Consider the following 19,875-nt stretch of genomic DNA (forward strand, 5'->3'; position numbering starts at 1 on the left):
AAATGACAATTCAAAATAAATATTTTGGTGGAAAAACTACATTTTATTAAAAAGGTTTGTTCTGCTGTCAGCTGTTCAGGAAGATTAAGGAGCACTAGCCATGCAGTAAAACTGATGCTCCATCTAACACCAACCGTTCCTGAGGTAAAGACAGTCCTTTATCTTCATCGTATCAGCCTGGGCAGCTCCACAAAGTCAATTCCTACCTATTCGAAGAAACACCCAAGGAGCACACTTCAGAAACACTTCAGAAAGTACTGGTGGGCTTACGAATGACTCAACATTTGAGTTCTATTGGCACACCTCTTCAGCTGTCACTGCTGAAGAGCTGTATTCCCACTATATTCCCTTCTCAGTTCACTGCCTCATCCTTGAGCGTCTCAGGGGCGGCTGTGGATGCAGGAAGGGCAGCAGTGCAGAATGTCGTGGATGAACAGGTCACACTCCACGCAGAACACGCTACAACACCACGGACACGTGAACACGCTCTTGTCTCTCAGCTCCCCCTGGCAAGCTACGCAGAACCTGAAACGGAGCAGCGCTAGTTTAGTGTCGGCGAGGTGTGTGGCTCAGGTCTCAGAGGTGCCTACACTGCAAACATTTCTTAGCAAGTACATGTAATTTGTTTTCAGGTAAAAAAAATAATCAAATAATCTTTAAAATAAGGTACATCTTTCTTGACAAGCTAAAGTTGAATTAAATAATACCAGTTTTAGAAAATATGACATGAATATCAATTGTAGATTATTTCACTTATTTCAAGCAAATATTTCCTCAAATATTGTTACATTTTCTTAACCTGATGTTTACACTGCTTTCATCCGCTTATTTTAATCTGACTCAGACCCGGGATGCACGGTCAGGGCAATTTACTAGCAGATAGAAACGAAGACCAGAACTGTGTCTTCGCCTAACCCTGCTGTATCAAGACACAGGTAAAACCAGAAGTGTCTTTGCCTAACCCTGCTGTATCAAGACACAGGTAAAACCAGAAGTGTCTTCGCCTAACCCTTCTGTATCAAGACACAGGTAAGTGGCTGGTTTTATCGTGTCTCACCTTTCCCCCTGGTGCAGCTCCAGGGGGCTCTCCTGAAAGGCCTCCAGGGGGAACAGGTGATGGAAGGAACGGGCCAGGTGAGGAGCGGAGACCAGCGTCAGTCCTGGAGACAACACACACAGCGGAAGTCTGAAAGTGCTCTTTGGCCACACCAATTAATGCGCGCACACACCTAGGTGTATCATACAGAACGTACCACAGATTTTACACTCGACGGGCAGCTCTGTGTACTTGGCGTGGCACTGCGGACAGAAGTATCCTCCCAGAGAAAGGCCGGGACCACCGCTGGTGCTGTCCAGGTGGGCCTGGCTGAACGAGGGCTTGGCGTCCTGGTCAGACAGAGAGGCGATGGTGTGCTGGGGGAACCCTGGAGGTAAGGAATGGATATGATGGTGACTGCTGAGACGAGTTGTAGATTGCAAAAAACCTTACTTTCTCTTTTATGATAGTGGGCAGTGTCTTTCTAGTTTTTATATAAGGCTTTTTTATTAAGAGACAGGTGGTGGAGAAACCAAATGAGGTGACGGGTATTGAACCCTGCTCCCTGGCTTGGTAGTGGTACCATTCAACCATGGCTTTGTACCTAAATGCACGGATTGGTACCAATACCCTGAAGGGTTTGAGAACACGCATGGGTAGAGCAATGTTTTATAAATTCACCATTGGTTTCAGCCTGTCTATATAGTGTAGCTCTGTGCTCAGGACTGAGCCGGTCTGTTTCATAAGTCAATGCTAAGAACTCAGTCTATGATGAAGAAATAACCAGTCCGTGTGCTGAGTATTATGCTCAGCCAGTTTGTGTGTATTTGAGCCCGTATGACTGACCCATGCGTATGAGGGAGCACTCGGAGGAGGCGGAGGCGGGAGGAGGCTTCACATGGAACATCAGCAGCTCCCTGAAGTGGCTCTCGTCCAAGATCACGTGGTAGGACCCCCCGGTCTCTCTGGTGAGCACGGTGCAGACGCGCACCTCTGCTGACAGGCCGATCACAGACACGCGGATCTTCAGAGCCTTCAGAGTCTGAAGGCAAGCAGAGAAAAGGCCATAGAAAGAGGTACTAAATTTATTCATAACACATGCAAGTGGCTCTGGTTAACTGCATCAGCCGAATAACAACTGTGAAGTAGATTCATACAGTTTGGATGTTTACCAAAATATATTCAAGTTACAGTTACATAATGAATATGGGCTTAAAGTGCAGTCTCTCAGCTTTAATGAGGGTATTCACATCCAAATTGGAGGAAGGGTTGAGGAATTACAGCTCTTTAATATGTAGCCCCCTCTTTTTCAAGGGACCAAATGTAATTGGACAATTGACTGAAAAGGGGTTTCATGGACAGGTGTGGGCTATTGCTTCATTATTTCTTCAATTAAGCAGGTAAACAGTCTGTGGATTCCAGGTGTGGCATTCACATTTGGAAGCTGTTGCGGTGAACCAACAATGTGTGGTCAATGGAGCTCTTAATGCAAGTGAAACAGGCAATCCTTAGGCTGCAAAAACAAAATCCATCAGAGAGATAGCAGGAACATTAGGAGTGACCAAAGCAACAGTTTGGTACATTCTGAGAAAAAGCTCTGTAACACAAAAAGCGCTGGACGTCCATGGAAGACAACAGTGGTGGATGATCGTAGGATCCTTTCCATGGTAAAGAAAAATCCCTTCACAACATCCAGCCAAGTGAACAATACTCTCCAGAAGGTAGGCATATCATTATCCAAGTCTACCATAAATAGAAGACTTCTCAAGAGCAAATACAGAGGGTCCATCACAAGGTGCAAACCATTCATAAACCTCAAGAATAGAAAGGCCAGATTAGACTTTGCTAAGAAACATCTAAAAAAGCTGGCTCATTTCTGAAACAGCATTCTTTGGACAGATGAAACTAAGATCAACCTGTACCAGAATATTGGGAGGAAAAAAGTATGGAGAAGGCTCGGAATGGCTCATGATCTGAAGGATACCACATCTTTAAAACACTGTGGAGGCAGTGTGATGACATGGACATGCATGGCTTCCAATGGCACTGGGTAATTAGTGTTTATTGATGATGTGACAGAAGACGGACGCAGCCAGATGAATTCTGAATGTGTATAGGGATATTATATATATATATATATATAAAGACAAAACCCCCTCCAAGAACTGCCACCTTAACGTGGTGGAGGGGTTTGAGTACCCGAGTGACCCTAGGAGCTATGTTGTCTGGGGCTATATGCCCCTGGTAGGGTCTCCCAAGGCAAACAGGTCTTAGGCGACGGGTCAGACTAAGAGCGGTTCAAAACCCCCTTAATGAAGAAAAACATTTTGAGTACCGTGACGTCGCCCGGTATGGCGCAGCCGGGGCCCCACCCTGGAGCCAGGCCCGGGGTTGGGGCTCGTATGCGAGCGCCTGGTGGCCGGGCCTTCCCCCATGGGGCCCGGCCGGGCTCAGCCCGAACGGGCGACGTGGGGCCGCCCTCCCGTGGGCTCACCACCCACAGGAGGGACCATAAGGGGCCGGTGCGAAGAGGATCGGGCGGCAGTCGAAGGCAGGGGCCTAGACAACCCGATCTCTGGACACGGAAACTGGCTCTAGGGACGTGGAATGTCACCTCGCTGGCGGGGAAGGAGCCTGAGTTGGTGCGTGAGGTTGAGAGGTTCCGATTAGAGGTAATCGGGATCACCTCTACACACGGCTTGGGCTCTGGAACCACACTCCTTGAGAGAGGATGGACTCTTCACCACTCTGGAGTTGCCCATGGTGAGAGGCGGCGGGCTGGTGTGGGTTTGCTCATAGCTCCCCAGCTCTGCCGCCATGTGTTGGAGTTTACCCCGGTGAACGAGAGGGTCGTTTCCCTGCGCCTACGGGTCGGGGATAGGTCTCTCACTGTTGTTTGTGCCTACGGGCCGAACGGCAGTGCAGAGTACCCGACCTTCTTGGAGTCTCTGGGAGGGGTGCTGGAAAGTGCTCCGACTGGGGACTCTATTGTTCTACTGGGGGACTTCAACGCCCACGTGGGCAACGACAGTGACACCTGGAGGGGCGTGATTGGGAGGAACGGCCCCCCGGATCTGAACCCGAGTGGTGTTCAATTATTGGACTTCTGTGCTAGTCACAGTTTGTCCATAACGAACACCATGTTCAAGCATAAGGGTGTCCATCAGTGCACGTGGCACCAGGACACCCTAGGCCGCAGGTCGATGATCGACTTTGTTGTCGTCTCATCTGACCTGCGGCCGTATGTCTTGGACACTCGGGTGAAGAGAGGGGCGGAGCTGTCAACTGATCACCACCTGGTGGTGAGTTGGATCCGATGGCGGGGGAGGAAGCTGGACAGACTCGGCAGGCCCAAGCGTACTGTAAGGGTCTGCTGGGAACGTCTGGCCGAGTCTCCTGTCAGAGAGATCTTTAACTCCCACCTCCGGCAGAGTTTCGACTGGATCCCGAGGGAGGTTGGAGATATTGAGTCCGAGTGGACCATGTTCTCCACCGCCATTGTCGAAGCGGCCGCTCGGAGCTGTGGCCGTAAGGTCTCCGGTGCCTGTCGAGGCGGCAATCCCCGAACCCGGTGGTGGACACCGGAAGTAAGGGATGCCGTCAAGCTGAAGAAGGAGTCCTATCAGGCCTGGTTGGCTTGTGGGACTCCTGAGGCAGCTGACGGGTACCGACAGGCCAAGCGGGCTGCAGCCCGGGTGGTTGTGGAGGCAAAAACTCGGGCCTGGGAGGAGTTCGGTGAGGCCATGGAGAAGGACTATCGGCTGGCCTCGAAGAGATTCTGGCAAACCATCCGGCGCCTCAGGAGAGGGAAACAGTGCCCTACCAACGCTGTTTACAGTAGAGGTGGGCAGCTGTTGACCTCAACTGAGGATGTCGTCGGGCGGTGGAAGGAGTACTTCGAGGATCTCCTCAATCCCGCTGACACGTCTTCCATTGAGGAAGCAGAGGATGAGGGCTCAGAGGTGGACTCGTCCATCACCCGGGCTGAAGTCACTGAGGTGGTCAAGAAACTCCTCGGTGGCAAGGCACCGGGGGTGGATGAGATCCGCCCTGAGTACCTCAAGTCTCTGGATGTTGTGGGGCTGTCTTGGTTGACACGCCTGTGCAACATCGCGTGGCGGTCGGGGACAGTGCCTCTGGGATGGCAGACCGGGGTGGTGGTCCCTCTTTTTAAGAAGGGGGACCGGAGGGTGTGTTCCAACTATAGGGGGATCACACTTCTCAGCCTCCCCGGGAAAGTCTATGCCAGGGTTCTGGAGAGGAGAATACGGCCGATAGTAGAACCTCGGATTCAGGAGGAACAGTGTGGTTTTCGTCCGGGCCGTGGAACACTGGACCAGCTCTATACCCTCTACGGGGTGTTGGAGGGTTCATGGGAGTTTGCCCAACCAATCCACATGTGTTTTGTGGATTTGGAGAAAGCATTCGACTGTGTCCCTCGCGGCATCTTGTGGAGGGTGCTTGGGGAATATGGGGTCCTGGGTCCTTTGCTAAGGGCTGTCAGGTCCCTGTACAACCGAAGCAGGAGCTTGGTCCGCATTGCCGGCAGTAAGTCAGACTTGTTCCCAGTGCATGTTGGACTCCGGCAGGGCTGCCCTTTGTCACCGGTTCTGTTCGTAATTTTTATGGACAGAATTTCTAGGCGCAGCCAGGGGCCGGAGGGTGTCAGGTTTGGGGACCACACAATTTCGTCTCTGCTCTTTGCAGATGATGTTGTCGTGTTGGCCCCTTTTAACCAGGACCTTCAGCATGCACTGGGACGGTTTGCAGCCGAGTGTGAAGCGGTGGGGATGAAAATCAGTACCTCCAAATCTGAGGCCATGGTCCTCAGTCGGAAAAGGGTGGCTTGCCCACTTCAGGTTGGTGGAGAGTGCCTGCCTCAAGTGGAGGAGTTTAAGTATCTAGGGGTCTTGTTCACGAGTGAGGGAAGGATGGAACGGGAGATTGACAGACGGATCGGTGCAGCTTCTGCAGTAATGCAGTCGATGTATCGGTCTGTCGTGGTGAAGAAAGAGCTGAGCCGCAAGGCGAAGCTCTCGATTTACCAGTCAATCTACGTTCCTACTCTCACCTATGGTCATGAGCTTTGGGTCATGACCGAAAGGACAAGATCCCGGATACAGGCGGCCGAAATGAGCTTTCTCCGCAGGGTGGCCGGGCGATCCCTTAGAGATAGGGTGAGAAGCTCGGTCACCCGGGAGGAGCTCAGAGTAGAGCCGCTGCTCCTCCACATCGAGAGGGGTCAGCTGAGGTGGCTTGGGCATCTTTTTCGGATGCCTCCGGAACGCCTTCCTGGGAAGGTGTTCCGGTCCCGTCCCACCGGGAAGAGACCCCGGGGAAGACCTAGGACACGCTGGAGGGACTATGTCTCCCGGCTGGCCTGGGAACGCCTCGGTGTCCCCCCGGAAGAGCTAGAGGAAGTGTCTGGGGAGAGGGAAGTCTGGGCATCCCTGCTTAGACTGCTGCCCCCGCGACCCGGCCCCGGATAAAGCGGGAGAAGATGGATGGAATAAAGACAAAACTTAAGGCAGAAAGACCCATGAACAAACAACAACTGAAGACAGCTGCAGTAAAGGCCTGGCAAAGCATCACTAAGGAGGAAACCCAGCGTCCATGCGTTCCAGATTCAAGCAGTCATTGCCTGCAAAGGATTCTCGACAAAATATGAACATTTTATTCATGATTGTGGTAATTTGTCCAATTACATTTGAGCCACTGAAATAAGGGGATGGTGTATGAAAATGGTTACTATTCCTAAACGTTTAATACAATATTTTAGTTAATCCCCTTTAATTAAAGCTGAAAGTCTGCACTTCAACTGCATCTCAGTTGTGTCATTTCAAATCCATTGTGGTGGCATACACAGCCAGAATTGTGTCAGTATCCAAACATTTCCGGCCCGAACTGTATACACGCGTGAAAGTGCCCAATGAGAGCGACGCTCAGAACCAGCTCGTACCTTCACCAGGTCATAGATGTTAGCTGGATCACATGTGGTGAGGCTGCTGAGAATGATCAGAACCTCCTTGCTACTGTGGGCTGGCATGTGCCTGCAGAGAGTCAAGCAATCAGAATCGCCATTGTGTTAAGACATTTAGAATGAATAAATGGTTATATTGAACACACACACAAACACGTGAGCCTACTTGAGTGTCTGCATTGCCAGGTTTAGAGAGTTATAGAGGGAGGGCTCTCCTCCACATGTGGAGTCCTTTGCATTCCTTAGAGCAGCAATATGCTTCTTGGGGTTACCTGTGGATACAAGCCATCATTGTCAGTTTAACAGCACCTGCACCACAGGTGTCAAATGCACTCTGCCCTGGGAACCACTTTCCTTCTACAGCAAGGGGACACACAGACAATTGGTTACAATTAATCAAAATATTTCCAATTAGACAAAGAAAAATGTAAGGATGAATCCCTATGGAGGACATTGGACACCGGGCCGAAGGGCTGATGTCTGGCCTCATCTGACCTTTGACCTGCGGCCTTGTGTGTGATCCCGGTGGTGCTTCCTTACCTGCCAAGTCGGTCAGCTTCTCTGCCCTCTTGTTTTTGGTGGTGATAATACCCACCTAAAGACCATCATAAAACATAATAATTATAATAACAATAGATAACCTGTGTAAAGTTATATTAATCTTAACTTCATTATAATGCACAGTAGAGGACAACACACCAGTGCTGACAAAGAAGCTCACTTGGATAAACACTTGGGACTGAATGACAGAGAATGAGAGCTCACCTGACTGATAGGGTTCTGGTCAAAGTATTCCTCTACGAAATATTCCACCAGCTGGAGCGACAATTTGAGAAAACACACAGAAAACAGTTTCCATCTCTGTATGTTTCACACATCTCTTCTGCATCCCCTCTGTCTCCCCTCTTCCTTACCTTGAGGGTGGAGGTAAGTCTGTTGGGTTTCAGATCCTGGTCTTCCATGGTCCTGGAGGTGTCAATCACCACACATAGGTGACGCATCTGAAGCACACAACATTGCACATGACTATCATCTCATTATTGTTATAGTAAATGGAACATAAAAAAAAGGTGATGGTAAGGACCCACTTACCATCCCCAGTCGAACTTGCCCATGACTCTCAAACACTCTGGATGGGAAAACACAAGAAGGGAGGCAGTATGAATACGTATGCACACACCGCTAAATGACTTGCATATAGATAGGAATTTGTTTTGCGGCCGTACAAACCTTTTCCGTTTGGCCTGGAAAAGGATCTCCTCTACAGTGGCTTTGAGAGAGCCAGACTCGTCTTCCTTGAGGATCTCCCTATAGGGTGGACAGAAAATTGGTGGGGAGTGCTTAACACAAACTAGAAACAAGCGCATCCACAATTACCAGGAGCGGCATATTCAACATTGTCAAATGTATATAAATAACAGACAGCAATTGATGTAATATGTTATGCTTTACTGATTGTTATCAGAGACATGCCATATAAAACATTTGTTAGGGTTGACACAGGAACCGTACCATGTCCGCTCGTAGCCCCCCTCCCATCGCTTAGCTCTCTCCGGCTCTTCGTCCATCTTGATTGAAACGAGCGAAACTTCGCTAAATATAAATATCGCGAAGAACAGAAATGTTTGTGTTAGAAAGACGTTATCACATTACCTTATGTGTAATATATTTGACCATTCACAGAAAGTACTGCTACTTCAGGGTTACTATACCATACGCCGACAGCGCAAACGTGAAAAGCAGTCTCGTTAGTTTCAGTCTAACATGTCCCGAGAAATATCCTAATACCTGAAACGAATATCGGAAAATTGGTAACCTCATTAAGTGTCTGAATTAAAGCTTTAGTTTCCTAGCTGGGTGCAAATTATATGAAAATAAATACAATTGAAATACCTGCTGGAAGCTACAATGTTGGTGTATCAGAATGATGTGCCCCCGGAAACATGCTGTAGTTGTACAATAGTTCCGCTATTGTGCGCGCATCAGAAAGAAAACTGACTTGAAAAATGTTTGTTTCTTTTTTAGTTTACATGATTTTTTAAAATTTACTTTTATTGCAGAAATATGCAACTATTTAGTGAACATAAAAAAAAGTACTGAATAAACAGCAATTCTTGTTAATTAATCTTTTATTTCAAAGGCATATTTACACAATCAAAATCCGCTACATACTTACAATGGGAGCTGTATAATCAATACCTTACCTCAGACTACTCTTGAGGAATCTGTTTAATAGGTCTTAATCACAATACAAATATGTATGTCCCAAAAAATAACTGAAAGACAAATCTTCTTTAAAAAAAAAGAATCACAATTTTCACAAATGACTAAACATTTGTAGAAATGTACAAAACAGCCAATACAAGAAAAATGGAGAGCATTGTTCATTTGCTTGCTATATAATGTAAAAGAAACAACATTGATATGTAAAATGGATTAAAAAAAATAGTTACATTTCATAAGGATACACAAGCTATTTATTTCTACACACAAAATATTTGAGTTCATTCCCTGAGAATGTAATATTGATAGTCCCATACGTTTCCGTATTTACTATAGATGGTGAGCAGTCTCAAATTATAAAATGAGGTAAGTGTTAAAAAAAATTACATTAAGAGAATTCTCTCCCAAAAAAGTTATTAGAGAAGGAAAATTAGCAACTTTATACATTAACATGTTTAACATTCTTCTCCAATTATGGTCTTCATGATTTCCTTCTGCCAGGGCTAGATTCTTAGACCAGAAGCCCGTTTACGGACAGATGGGCAGAGTCCACGCTTTATGGACAGTTGGTCTGGACTGGTGTTAATATGTGCGGGTTCAGGGTCTTTGGTCATATTCGCTGACCCTTCTTTTGATGTGGGACAGTTTGCCTTTCAGGTACTTGCACCTCTTCTTCTTTATCTGGTAGTCTGGGGTCTGTGGAGAGAAGTAGTAGTTACACCAATTAATACCTAGTTGGTATGATTCGGGTGGTTAAATCAAATAGGTGAATGTGATTGGTCGACTGCGACTCAAAAAGGAAACGTAGTGAAACACACCTTCTTAATGTTCTTCAGCCGTGTGTACTCATCCATAGCATCCTAATTAAAAAGAAGAAATCACAGAGAATTAGCCTCTCACTGTCATTTAAGGAAGACATCTGAAATGTTGTCTGAAGTTGAGTTAAAGATGCCTCGTCAGCTTTATATTGACTCAGAGACAACATTTGAATAGAAATACAAAAAAATAAAAAATAGATATTGATATGATGTAGCATTTCTTAGTGCCTACCAAAAATTGTGGGCTGCCCTCCGGTTGCCTGTCCAGTTCCTTATCCAATTCAGCCAGGCCTTTGTTTATGTCATCCAGCTCAGCCTGCAGCTCTTTGTACTCTTGGTGGTCCCGGTCAAACTCCCTCTTGTAGTCCTGACGTTCCCGCTCATCTAGGATGGCTGGGAACTCACTGTGGAGATGCGGAGAGGATGGATAGAATTAGTTTGAGAACCCTATAGATTACACTCTACCAAAACATTCCTTTCTACTCTATCCCACGTTCATATCAAGTAGTTTAGGATCTTGTTAACACCATGATACACATTTCATTCTAGTTGTGTGTCCTAGATTCATTAAGCAGGGCCAACTTGCTATAGGATTTGGCTCTACATTTTTCTGGGATGTTTTTAATGCTTGATTTAACAAAGAAATTGGGGGAACAAGAAATAAAAACTAGGCACACAAAATTCAGCAAGGCCATGGGTAAAAGTGACTAGTGAGCCAAGTCGTTTTGATGTTTTTTGTTGTTGTTGTTGGGGAGAACATTGTTTCTGCCCACCATGCAATCAAGTTTTAACTAGGAATGTCCAGCATTCCCAGTTAAAAACATGACTTCACATCAATAAGATAGTTATGTGTTAGGGGACAACATAGTTTGAATCCATCAGCTAGCTTTTCAGTAAAAACAATTATAATTATAATGTACACACAGAATTCATTCTAGATGGTTAATATTCAAGTGCTGATCAAGACGCTTATAGTCAAGATGCTTATTCAATGCATTAAATAGTGTTATTTAACACATTCTTTCTGAAACCTAAAGATCCAAACGGTGTTCCATACTAGTGGACTTCAGCTCTGCATTTCAAAGGCCTGTATTCAGGACCACATTTTTGGTGAATTTCCTGCTACTGTGGAGAAGTTCAGCCTATGCTGCAGTATTTTTCTTCTGGCTTGCTTGCTTGATATACTGTATGTAGCTACTGATGCCTGTAGCCAGGTTATCCTCAGCGGATCGTCCTTGTCCCTGGCCAGATTCAATACCCGGTCTCCTGGGTCTGTGTCTCTAACCACTATACTATTTAACAATGTGTAATCAGTCAGACAGTCATTCAGTCAGAGAGATATTCACTACTCTTGGCCGGCTACGCTTATGCGATCGTGCGAAAATAGAGACTCTTCAAGGAAAGAGCAGTGGACTGGTTTTTAACCCATGCTACAGCGGACCACACTACGCTCCAACCTGTCCTTTATAAACAAGCTACTTCTATTCCACCAGTTGTCTATCTACGCACATGTCTAAGTTTGCCTCATCCAGATCCTCTCCTCCAGATTCGGCTCCGGTATCATAGTCCCTCAGGTTGCTCTTCAGGCCACCCAACGAGCTTGTTATGTCGGAGCTCCTGAAATTGGAACGTACAGACAGTCGTTAAGATTGAACCCCTCCAATAAACTCTTTCTGAATTGTACCATGAAAACATGTATGATTCGTTGGAGTGTGAAACAAGTAGCACCAGAATCTGCATGCTCATATCCAATGTGACTGCAATGAAGTGTCAAGGCTGATAAAAGACATATAACCTATAGCTTAACAGTACTCTCTGAGCTTAGGGCTGCCAGAGTGCAGGTCAATCAGTTTCCTTCAACCTCATCACTTCAGAATCAACAACCCAAAAAAATTATTACTATGATTGCAGCACATTATTATTCATAGAATTGACCCGTTCTGTGATGGAAATGAGAAACTCATGGCAACATAACGATCTTATTTGGCATGTTTACTGCAGAGTTAGGATGTCACACCACCAGAGGGTGAAAGTCGACATTCTCCTCTTATGTTAACATGCTACACACTGCTAAGAATCACCTGTTGCAACAATAGTTATATACAGGCTAGATGTCCTTAAGTCTCTAACCTGTCACATATAGTTCTGCCCAATATCCTGGGGACGAGGTTACAGTGTCCTATACAATAATTCCTTAGCTAAAATGACTTGAATTGCACCTTTTGTATTTAGGAAATAATCTCTTTGACACGCTGGTGAAACAACTATTTTTGGCCTATATTAAGTTAAACAATATAACTACAGTGTATTTTGCATTAGCTTGGTACTTTACATTTAAACCTTGGTAGTGTTTCATTAGCTAATAAAGCTGAACTACAGTACTCACAGCTATCTTCAAACAGAAAAAAACAAATACAGTAATAGGCAAGTATTTCCTTTTGTTTTTGGCATTTAATTGCCATATTCTTAATATAATATTTTTTGGGGGGCACAAAGTAGTTAAGTGGTAGCTTGTTACCTAAGCCATTTAGAAGTAGCTTAACCAAATGCTGGAAAACACCATCATGAAAACTTTCCACAGGGCTTTACTTTAACGTATACCCATGATATCACTTAACACAATTTCTTCCTCTCAAACAGTTTGGATTCAAATGCCTGGCCCTGGCTTAATTTCTGGCACTACTGTGAGTAGATATCCTTACCCTGGTAGATAGATGGGTTTGCTGCTGTAGTCTGGTGGGGCGTCCAGGTAATTCCTCGAACCCCCCAGCTTACTATTATAGTCATTCACCAGAGCATCAGGTTCCCCAGAAACATTGTTCACCTAGAGAAAACCAGGATCAAAATATTAGGAAACAGAGGTTGAGTTATATGGAGACGGAGGTAATGAACTAACCTTCCGTAAAAGAGCAATTTGTTTGTGTGGAATTTGTTTTGTAGGACACCCAAAAGGAGAGTAAGAACATAGTCACCAGAAAACATTATGCAAATTCTCATTAGTTCAAGAGTAGCAGACTATCATTAGGTAGATACATCATGTAAATCTGTCCAAATACTGTACTATACAAGTTATTAGACACAAAGTGAACATTTGTTGTGTATTGGATGGTAGTATTGGGACTCCAACCTTTACTTCATTTTTTTCAAGTTGCTTAGAGGTTGTCCTCCCACAATTGCCCTCATTTTAAATGTAAACTGTTATTGCTGTAAGGTAAATAGTGCAGTTGACTAAGCACTCTGACCCATAACCGACCGGCTCATCCACTTTCCCTTTCATCCTTCAGAGCTAAAATACCACAGATGCTATCACAACTAGAAACTGAAGGAAAACTAGCCAATCACAGTTGCTGAAATGTAAATTTGTAAATAACATGTTGGTTCAGTTCATTGTAACACAGTTTGAATACAACAATTAAAGCATTACTTTACCATTTGGAAAAAAACATGAAAGCACCCATCTACCAACCATAGCTAACCATTGTTTGACTAAAAACCTCCCCCTTGTTGTCATTGGTTGTTTACGAACCTGACCTTCAGTATGTGACATAATGGAGATCAATACAAGACATGTACTAGACTGCACAAACTCTCCAAATCTGTATGCATGAGCCCAATCAAAGTTTATCAATGCTATATTAACATGTCATTCGTTAACCCAACACAGTCCTTGGCAAGGGCCTTCTTGTATTACACTTAATCAAATCTTCCTTCTAATGAGCCATTAACCTCTTGTATTCTCATCCTTTATCAACTATTACAGTTGTACTGTCAAGAGGAACCTGCAATTTTGTTGGAGCCTTTTGTTGGTGTGTATATTGTCTGTATGACTACAACTTTGAACAGTATTGACTGTCTATTGTTTGAAGAGACATTACAGTTCCTTGTACCACACCAGAATGTTATTTCCCCAAAAAATATTTCATCATGATATACAAAAACACAAAACAGGGACTATTGGCTAATTGAGAGGCCACTCCCAGAAACTACACATGAAACTCCCTCCCCATCATACACAGCCCTCAAGTAAGCTGTAGTTGCTGTGAAGTAAACAATGTGGTCACTGAACACTGATCCAGACTCGACTGGTTCATCCACTTCCAGCTCCATCCACTACAGTTCAAATACCACAGAGGATGTCAAAACTGTTCGTCCAGTCGACAGGTGAAAGAATGGTGCATTATACTTGGTACATTAATAGTTACTTTAAGGAAAACGTAAAAGGTTGGAGGCTGTCTTGTAAACCAATTATCAATAGTATCTACTCACAGAATAAAACACAGAGATAAGACAATAAATACAATGTTCTTTACTGCCCAGCACATTGTCCATATTTAAACATGCATTTGAATTGCAAAATAATATTCATGATTTAAGACAAAAATACCTCTACAATACAGGCCTGCCAGTGTGTCCGCCAGAACAGATACATAGCATTTGGTGAGGTGAATGGAAAACTATGCTTTGTTACAAAGCTATATTTGCAACTTTTTGACACTGAATTGATGGTGATATAAAAAAAAAAGGCAACCTACATTGACCTTTTAAGGTACAGTATGTATTGTTTAAGTGCCAAGTTTTATAAACCTGAAATCACAGAAAGGACAATCTTGGGTATTTGGTTTTGTATCAGCTGGACTAGAAAATCAGAAAGTAACACTAGATCAACATGAAGGCCAGTCACAACTTAAAACATACAAATGTGCAAGCCAGGACTCAATTAAATAACCCAGTTTGAATAAAACAAAAACATTTTGAGAACTTTTTCAACACACAAGCACCAAAATGCCAAATCCTGCCAATGGCTAATGGGTTGTGACTGTTAAACCAAAAACCTCCACCTGGTCAATTCGCTACGTGTGAACCTAATGTCGTATCGTTATGAAATGTTGAATCTATTGACAGTGTCATTTTTCTGGATACATTAATTAAAAAGTAATTATTTACCATTACATAATTAAAAATGAAATGAGTATAGTGCATTGGAATTCCACTCCCAGAAACTGGAAATCTCAACTATTATGATCCTGCTCCTGACACATCAAATGCCTATCCACTTCATCTACCCTAACGCACCCACACATCCAAGTACTTGTAATGGCCCATTAATGTCACCGCTGTTGTCAAGAGGGCAAAACAGCATGTACTCTTTAAAGGTGTCAAAAAAAAATTGGCATGCTGCCCTTGGTCCTCTCCAAATACTATCGCTGTGCCATCTCACTGAAGTGTCTTACCTTGGCTAAAAATGACAAACTAATTTGATCTAATTTTCCATTGCTTTTCCAACAAATTAATTTTTCCAAACTCACTGCTCACTCCTCTCCTTGTAGTTTAGTCTCTATTTTTTTTGTTTCTTCCCCCTTCTGAAATCCTGGAGGCATCATCCATTTCTGTGTGTCTGGCAGACATCACTGCTATGATGTCAGTCCACCATCTCAAAACCACAGACATGCTCTTTTACCAATTTTAAACCACTTTAAAAACTGTCTGACAAAGAAAACTGACAAAAGCCTGTGACATTATGAAGGACCCTTGTACATCCAAGCCATGCAGGTCTCATACTATGAGGCTCAGAGACTAGTTTTTATACGCAAGCCTTCAGGCCACTGAACACTTGAGCAGATCTGACCAAATACACTGACACTGGTCAACTGGGCACACATACAGTCACTAACCCATAAAAAACAACAGACATAAGTACACAGAAACATTTTTCTATAAATACACCACAATTACTAGTGCTGGCAGGTTCGTCATGAAGCCAAAGAATCTGAGGGCGTAATCAACGTGACTATTGATGGGGCATGATTCAATCATTTTGATAGATGTTGATTCTTAAAGAAACTTTGTCATTAAAAGTTTACTTCTACAGTCACACTGGTGTAAATAATCATAACCTACAAATAAATAAACATTCAATACACAGCTAAAGGTATGCGTGAATACGCAGAACAATACATTGTTTAAATACTTGGCACCTATAACAATACCACATTTTTAACAGTCTATATCCTCTTAAATGGTTGATGTATTTGGTAAAGTATAGTTCTCTGCATCTTTTTCTGAGTATATAATTTTCTAAGTAATGAGTCTTAATCTAAGTTTCTTGTTTCATATTAATCAGAAGATGTGTCACTAGATGGTCAAAGCTCTTTAACTCTGTAAAGATAGTGGACTAATTTTGTTAGCAAAAACGTTGTATGACTTAGGCACATTGAGTTTAATAGAAACATCAAAATTGAGGAGCAATTAAAAGTCAGTTCATATGCCAAGAATCTTTCAGTCACATTCTCTGTAGTTCTAACAGGGCACAAACCTCTGGTATGTATTTTATATGTTTTCAATTCAAACTTTGTTCTTCTAGTTTAGCATTTTGGAATGACTACATTTGAATGTTCAAGTGAAACAAATGTAAATTTTAGTCTACTCAGTTGCTGATAATTTGTATTACTTTTTAAAATCTAAATGTCTGTAATGGTTTTGGAAAATATAAGTAAATTTTTAAGTTGAGTTAGTCTGTAATGTCATTGGTGGACCCCAGGAACAAATAACTTTCCATGGCGTCAGCTAAACAACAAACACACAATTGCCAAAATTTGCTGAAACTTTGCAGACATTTTCCGATGGTCATAGACACACAATTACTCTCTACGGTGGCCACACACTTTCTATGGACACTTACCCACTCTCCAATGGTGTGTGTTCGCAGGCCATCGCTAATGAGCTTGACATCCTCCCAAAGGATTCTGTCTGGTCCCCATCGTAAAATCTTTTGACGTGTCTTTACCGAAAATACCAGTAGAATGATCAGACCCACAAATACTAGGAAACCCATGACCATAGCTAGGGCCTGGAAGGGAGAGGGAATGAAAGAGAAAGTCAGTATAGAATATTAGAAGAAATTAGGTTTCAGTTGAGTACAGCATGACATAACTGAGTGGTGATACAAATAAAGTTACATTATTTTAGTTTCTTATCAATACGATTACATATCAAGATCTCATTTCTGATGATTTACTGTTTTGACAATTTTGCAATAAAATATTTTGCACTAATTGGCTGTTTTTATCCATCTTTTAAAATGGTATGGCAATTTGCTTACAGCATCTTTTTTCAATGACTGATCAAGACTTGTTTTTGTAAGGCTCTCTGTCTTGGTCACTATTCAGTCAACACATATGGTGAGCAACGTTTGGAACATCAAATTCTGTTGTGTAGTTGGCCTTCTGTATCTTATGCATAATACCATTAGAACCTTAAACTGAAAGTATGATGTGCTGTAGTGTTATTTGTATCTACTAAGGTACTGGAAAAATAGATGTATAACATTAGAATTAGTAGTATAATACGAGATATTAGTTTTAATTGTAAAGCTTGGGTTAGTACTGTACCTCCTGAGGTTCCACCACACAGTAGTGGTAAAGGTATTGGTTGATGAAGATGCCCTGGGCTGCCTGATTCTGGTTCTGGTATTGGGCACACAGCTGTATTATCGAGTTGTAGTAAACCGACCCGGATGACTGGGCCATGGGGTTCACCGCCACCATGTACACTATAGTAGCAATGATCATCAACACTGCCAAGATGGCTGACAGGATGATGACTGCCAGGTAGAACTTGGGCGAGCGGGCCGTGGTCTGCCGTGACACTACCAGCACGAAGATGATGAGCACCACGATGAATGTGATGGCTGCTAAGGCAAGCATGAAGCCTTTCCCTGCCTCGGGGCTGGTCTGGGTTCCGTACCCGCCATATGAAGAGCCCATGCCCATGCCACCATAAGAGCTGCCACCGTACGAACTTCCGCCGTATCCACCCATGCCAGTGCCCATGCCAGTGCCCATGCCGATGCCTCCGCCCATTCCCATCATGTCCATATCGTAGTCCCAGGCCAGCGTGGATGCCACACAGGCGAATATCGCCACACATAGAATAATGATGATGATGGAAATAATCTTCATCACCCCAGGAGGAGAGGTCCAGCGGTAGAAGTGGAGGATCTCCTCATCGGGATAGTAGGAGTTGGCCGGGTTGGAGACCCGCTGGAGATGGCTGTGCCGTGGTTCTTGGCTAAAAAAATAAAAATAAAAAAGGGAAGGATAAAGAAGAGATCGATGCGGGGTGGGGAAAGTGGAATGGTATACAATGTTACTCCTATTAGTTTTCACACTCCATCAACAGGACAACTGTAGGATGAGGTGGCTGGGCACAGTCAACCAATCCCATTTTGCCCTGACCCACATTGTTGACAGATCCAAAGGGTCTGGATAGGTGAAAAACATTTTTGTGGTAGAGCTTGAATCTTGCTTCCGTAAATCAACAAACACTGAAGATCAAAACGGATGAGGTACAGGTGAGGCGGGAAGTAGAGGGCGCTGGTGGACTTACCGTCGGCTGCCTGGGTGGTATGGGTAGGAAGGGGGGTTATGTTTATCGTATGACGGCATGCTGAGGTCTTATTCCTCACTTCACCCACTCGCTGCTACTCTGTCAGAGTAAACCAGAAAAACAATATCACATTTTCCATTTCTTTGGCACTGCATGCAAGTAAAGATCTTCATACCTGGACATAACACCTTTTCTCAGAACAGTCTGCCTCTTGCCTCAAGGTTTTCCTCATGTCCTGTTTTAAAATGACGCTGTATACTTGAGGTCTGACAAACAAGGGATTACACTGAAGCCATTTTGCCCCTGAACTTCATTAAATAATGAAAGGCTTGCAAGTCGCAATGTTAAAACCTGTCAGCACAGTTCAGTTTAATTTCAGCAGGAAAGAAGCAGGTTGAGCGGTGCCAACTGCTGCAAAAGCTTATGTCAATCAAGACTGAAATGTTGAGGGAAGTACAACCTTGTAGTTAAAACCAATGTCATTTCTATTATGTTTTCCACTTTTTACAAATGGTGGAAATAATTACAAATAAAACAAAAAGAGTAATTAAAAATGTTAATAGGTTAGGTTACTTTTTTTATGCAAAGGCTTGTCAAGGCAAATACCTCCGAGTGACAAGAGTGGCACGCGTGCCCTAGGTTGAAGATCCCTGAATTTAAGTTATTCTCTTAAAGAGAATAGTTTAAAAGTCTAGCTAGACGCTATTAAAACTTTTGTTTACTCGTACATAAAAATACTCGTTGGTATTAAAAATACGATTAAATGTAGTTATATAGATTTCAAAAAGAAAAAAAAGAAAAATACAAATGTGGCGTTCGATTCTCTTAAGAAAAGCACATATATAGTGGAGAAACGTTTCGAATTTAATTGCTAATATTTTACCATTTATATCGGGTCAAAATATAATTAAACTCGAAATATTGTTTTGAAAGTCTTCGGCTTTGTTGTAAAATACAGTACACGAAGCTATTAAATTGTAAGCTAAGGAGGCTATAAAACGGTACAGTACATTCCATGTTTAAAATCCAAAGGCATTTGGTAAATAGGATCTGAAATTTATCCAATTTAGGTTGAAATATAAGTTATCAAAAACATAAACGAAAAACTCACCTGTTGTACGGAGAATCGCAGTTTCTTTGATAACCCACTCTGCTCTGTCGATGTCGGCTGAAACTCCTTGAGGTACACACCTATGCGCGTAACCGCTCAATTGCCTGTCACTCACTTCCACTGGAGATCACAGAGATTCATCACAGAACATTTTGTCGCCCTCCCACTATGAAGAACACAAATTATATTCTACATCAATGTGATCTTGTCTTCCTTTTCACAAATCGTATTAGTCCTACAAAAAACATTTAGATTGAATGGAAAAATATTTGGACAAAAAACATTAGGTCATTGAATATACATTGTCAACTGTAGGTCTCTA

General features: G+C 43.4%; 2 protein-coding genes across 9 annotated transcripts; both read right to left on the reverse strand.

The window, feature by feature from the left end:
• Positions 1-20: 20 nt before the first annotated feature.
• Positions 21-8,994, reverse strand: gtf2h2 (general transcription factor IIH, polypeptide 2). Of its 7 annotated transcripts, none has more exons than XR_002197706.3 (14): positions 8,713-8,896; positions 8,529-8,609; positions 8,247-8,324; positions 8,109-8,145; positions 7,931-8,017; positions 7,782-7,832; positions 7,557-7,611; positions 7,183-7,288; positions 6,996-7,086; positions 1,883-2,078; positions 1,254-1,424; positions 1,058-1,160; positions 304-525; positions 21-206 (listed from the first exon to the last, which is right to left on the reverse strand). XR_002197706.3 is itself a non-coding variant. In XM_020052895.2 (14 exons), the coding sequence occupies exons 3-14, from the start codon at positions 8,582-8,584 to the stop codon at positions 381-383; spliced, it is 1,176 nt and encodes a 391-aa protein (XP_019908454.1). In that variant the 5' UTR covers positions 8,585-8,604; positions 8,729-8,804; positions 8,910-8,994; the 3' UTR covers positions 21-380. The 7 variants fall into 7 exon arrangements, 6 of the variants coding, with proteins under 6 accessions (XP_019908454.1, XP_010894332.1, XP_019908455.1 ...); XM_020052895.2 differs by adding an exon at positions 8,910-8,994 and having other exon boundaries at positions 21-525; positions 8,529-8,604; positions 8,729-8,804; XM_010896030.3 differs by adding an exon at positions 8,910-8,994 and having other exon boundaries at positions 21-525; positions 8,729-8,804.
• Positions 8,995-9,127: 133 nt separating this feature from the next.
• On the reverse strand, positions 9,128-19,844 carry oclnb (occludin b). Of its 2 annotated transcripts, none has more exons than XM_010896035.4 (9): positions 19,554-19,844; positions 18,443-18,536; positions 17,446-18,124; positions 16,737-16,904; positions 12,760-12,881; positions 11,567-11,674; positions 10,290-10,461; positions 10,058-10,099; positions 9,128-9,935 (listed from the first exon to the last, which is right to left on the reverse strand). In XM_010896035.4, exons 2-9 carry the CDS (start codon positions 18,499-18,501, stop codon positions 9,837-9,839), a joined length of 1,449 nt encoding a protein of 482 aa, XP_010894337.1. In that variant the 5' UTR covers positions 18,502-18,536; positions 19,554-19,844; the 3' UTR covers positions 9,128-9,836. The 2 variants fall into 2 exon arrangements, with proteins under 2 accessions (XP_010894337.1, XP_010894336.1); XM_010896034.5 differs by having other exon boundaries at positions 18,443-18,541; positions 19,554-19,842.
• Between the last annotated feature and the right edge of the window lie 31 nt (positions 19,845-19,875).

This window comes from Esox lucius, chromosome 13 (assembly GCF_011004845.1).
Source record: "Esox lucius isolate fEsoLuc1 chromosome 13, fEsoLuc1.pri, whole genome shotgun sequence".
Taxonomy (NCBI): Eukaryota; Metazoa; Chordata; class Actinopteri; order Esociformes; family Esocidae; genus Esox; species Esox lucius.

Bases quoted from the DNA above. Each gene is read 5' to 3' on its own strand.
- oclnb (XM_010896035.4), bottom strand. From the start codon at position 18,501: ATGCCGTCATACGATAAACATAACCCCCCTTCCTACCCATACCACCCA. The intron at 16,905-17,445 runs GTACAGTACTAA...TCTCCCTTCCAG, and splicing joins GTGTGGTGGAACCTCAGGAG to GCCCTAGCTATGGTCATGGG. The intron at 12,882-16,736 runs GTAAGTGTCCAT...GGTTTTCTCTAG, and splicing joins CACACACCATTGGAGAGTGG to GTGAACAATGTTTCTGGGGA.
- gtf2h2 (XM_020052893.3), bottom strand. From the start codon at position 8,837: ATGAGGTTACCAATTTTCCGATATTCGTTTCAGGTATTAGGATATTTC. The intron at 8,325-8,528 runs GTACGGTTCCTG...TCCACCCTATAG, and splicing joins GGGGGCTACGAGCGGACATG to GGAGATCCTCAAGGAAGACG. The intron at 7,833-7,930 runs GTAAGGAAGAGG...TTGTCGCTCCAG, and splicing joins GACTTACCTCCACCCTCAAG to CTGGTGGAATATTTCGTAGA.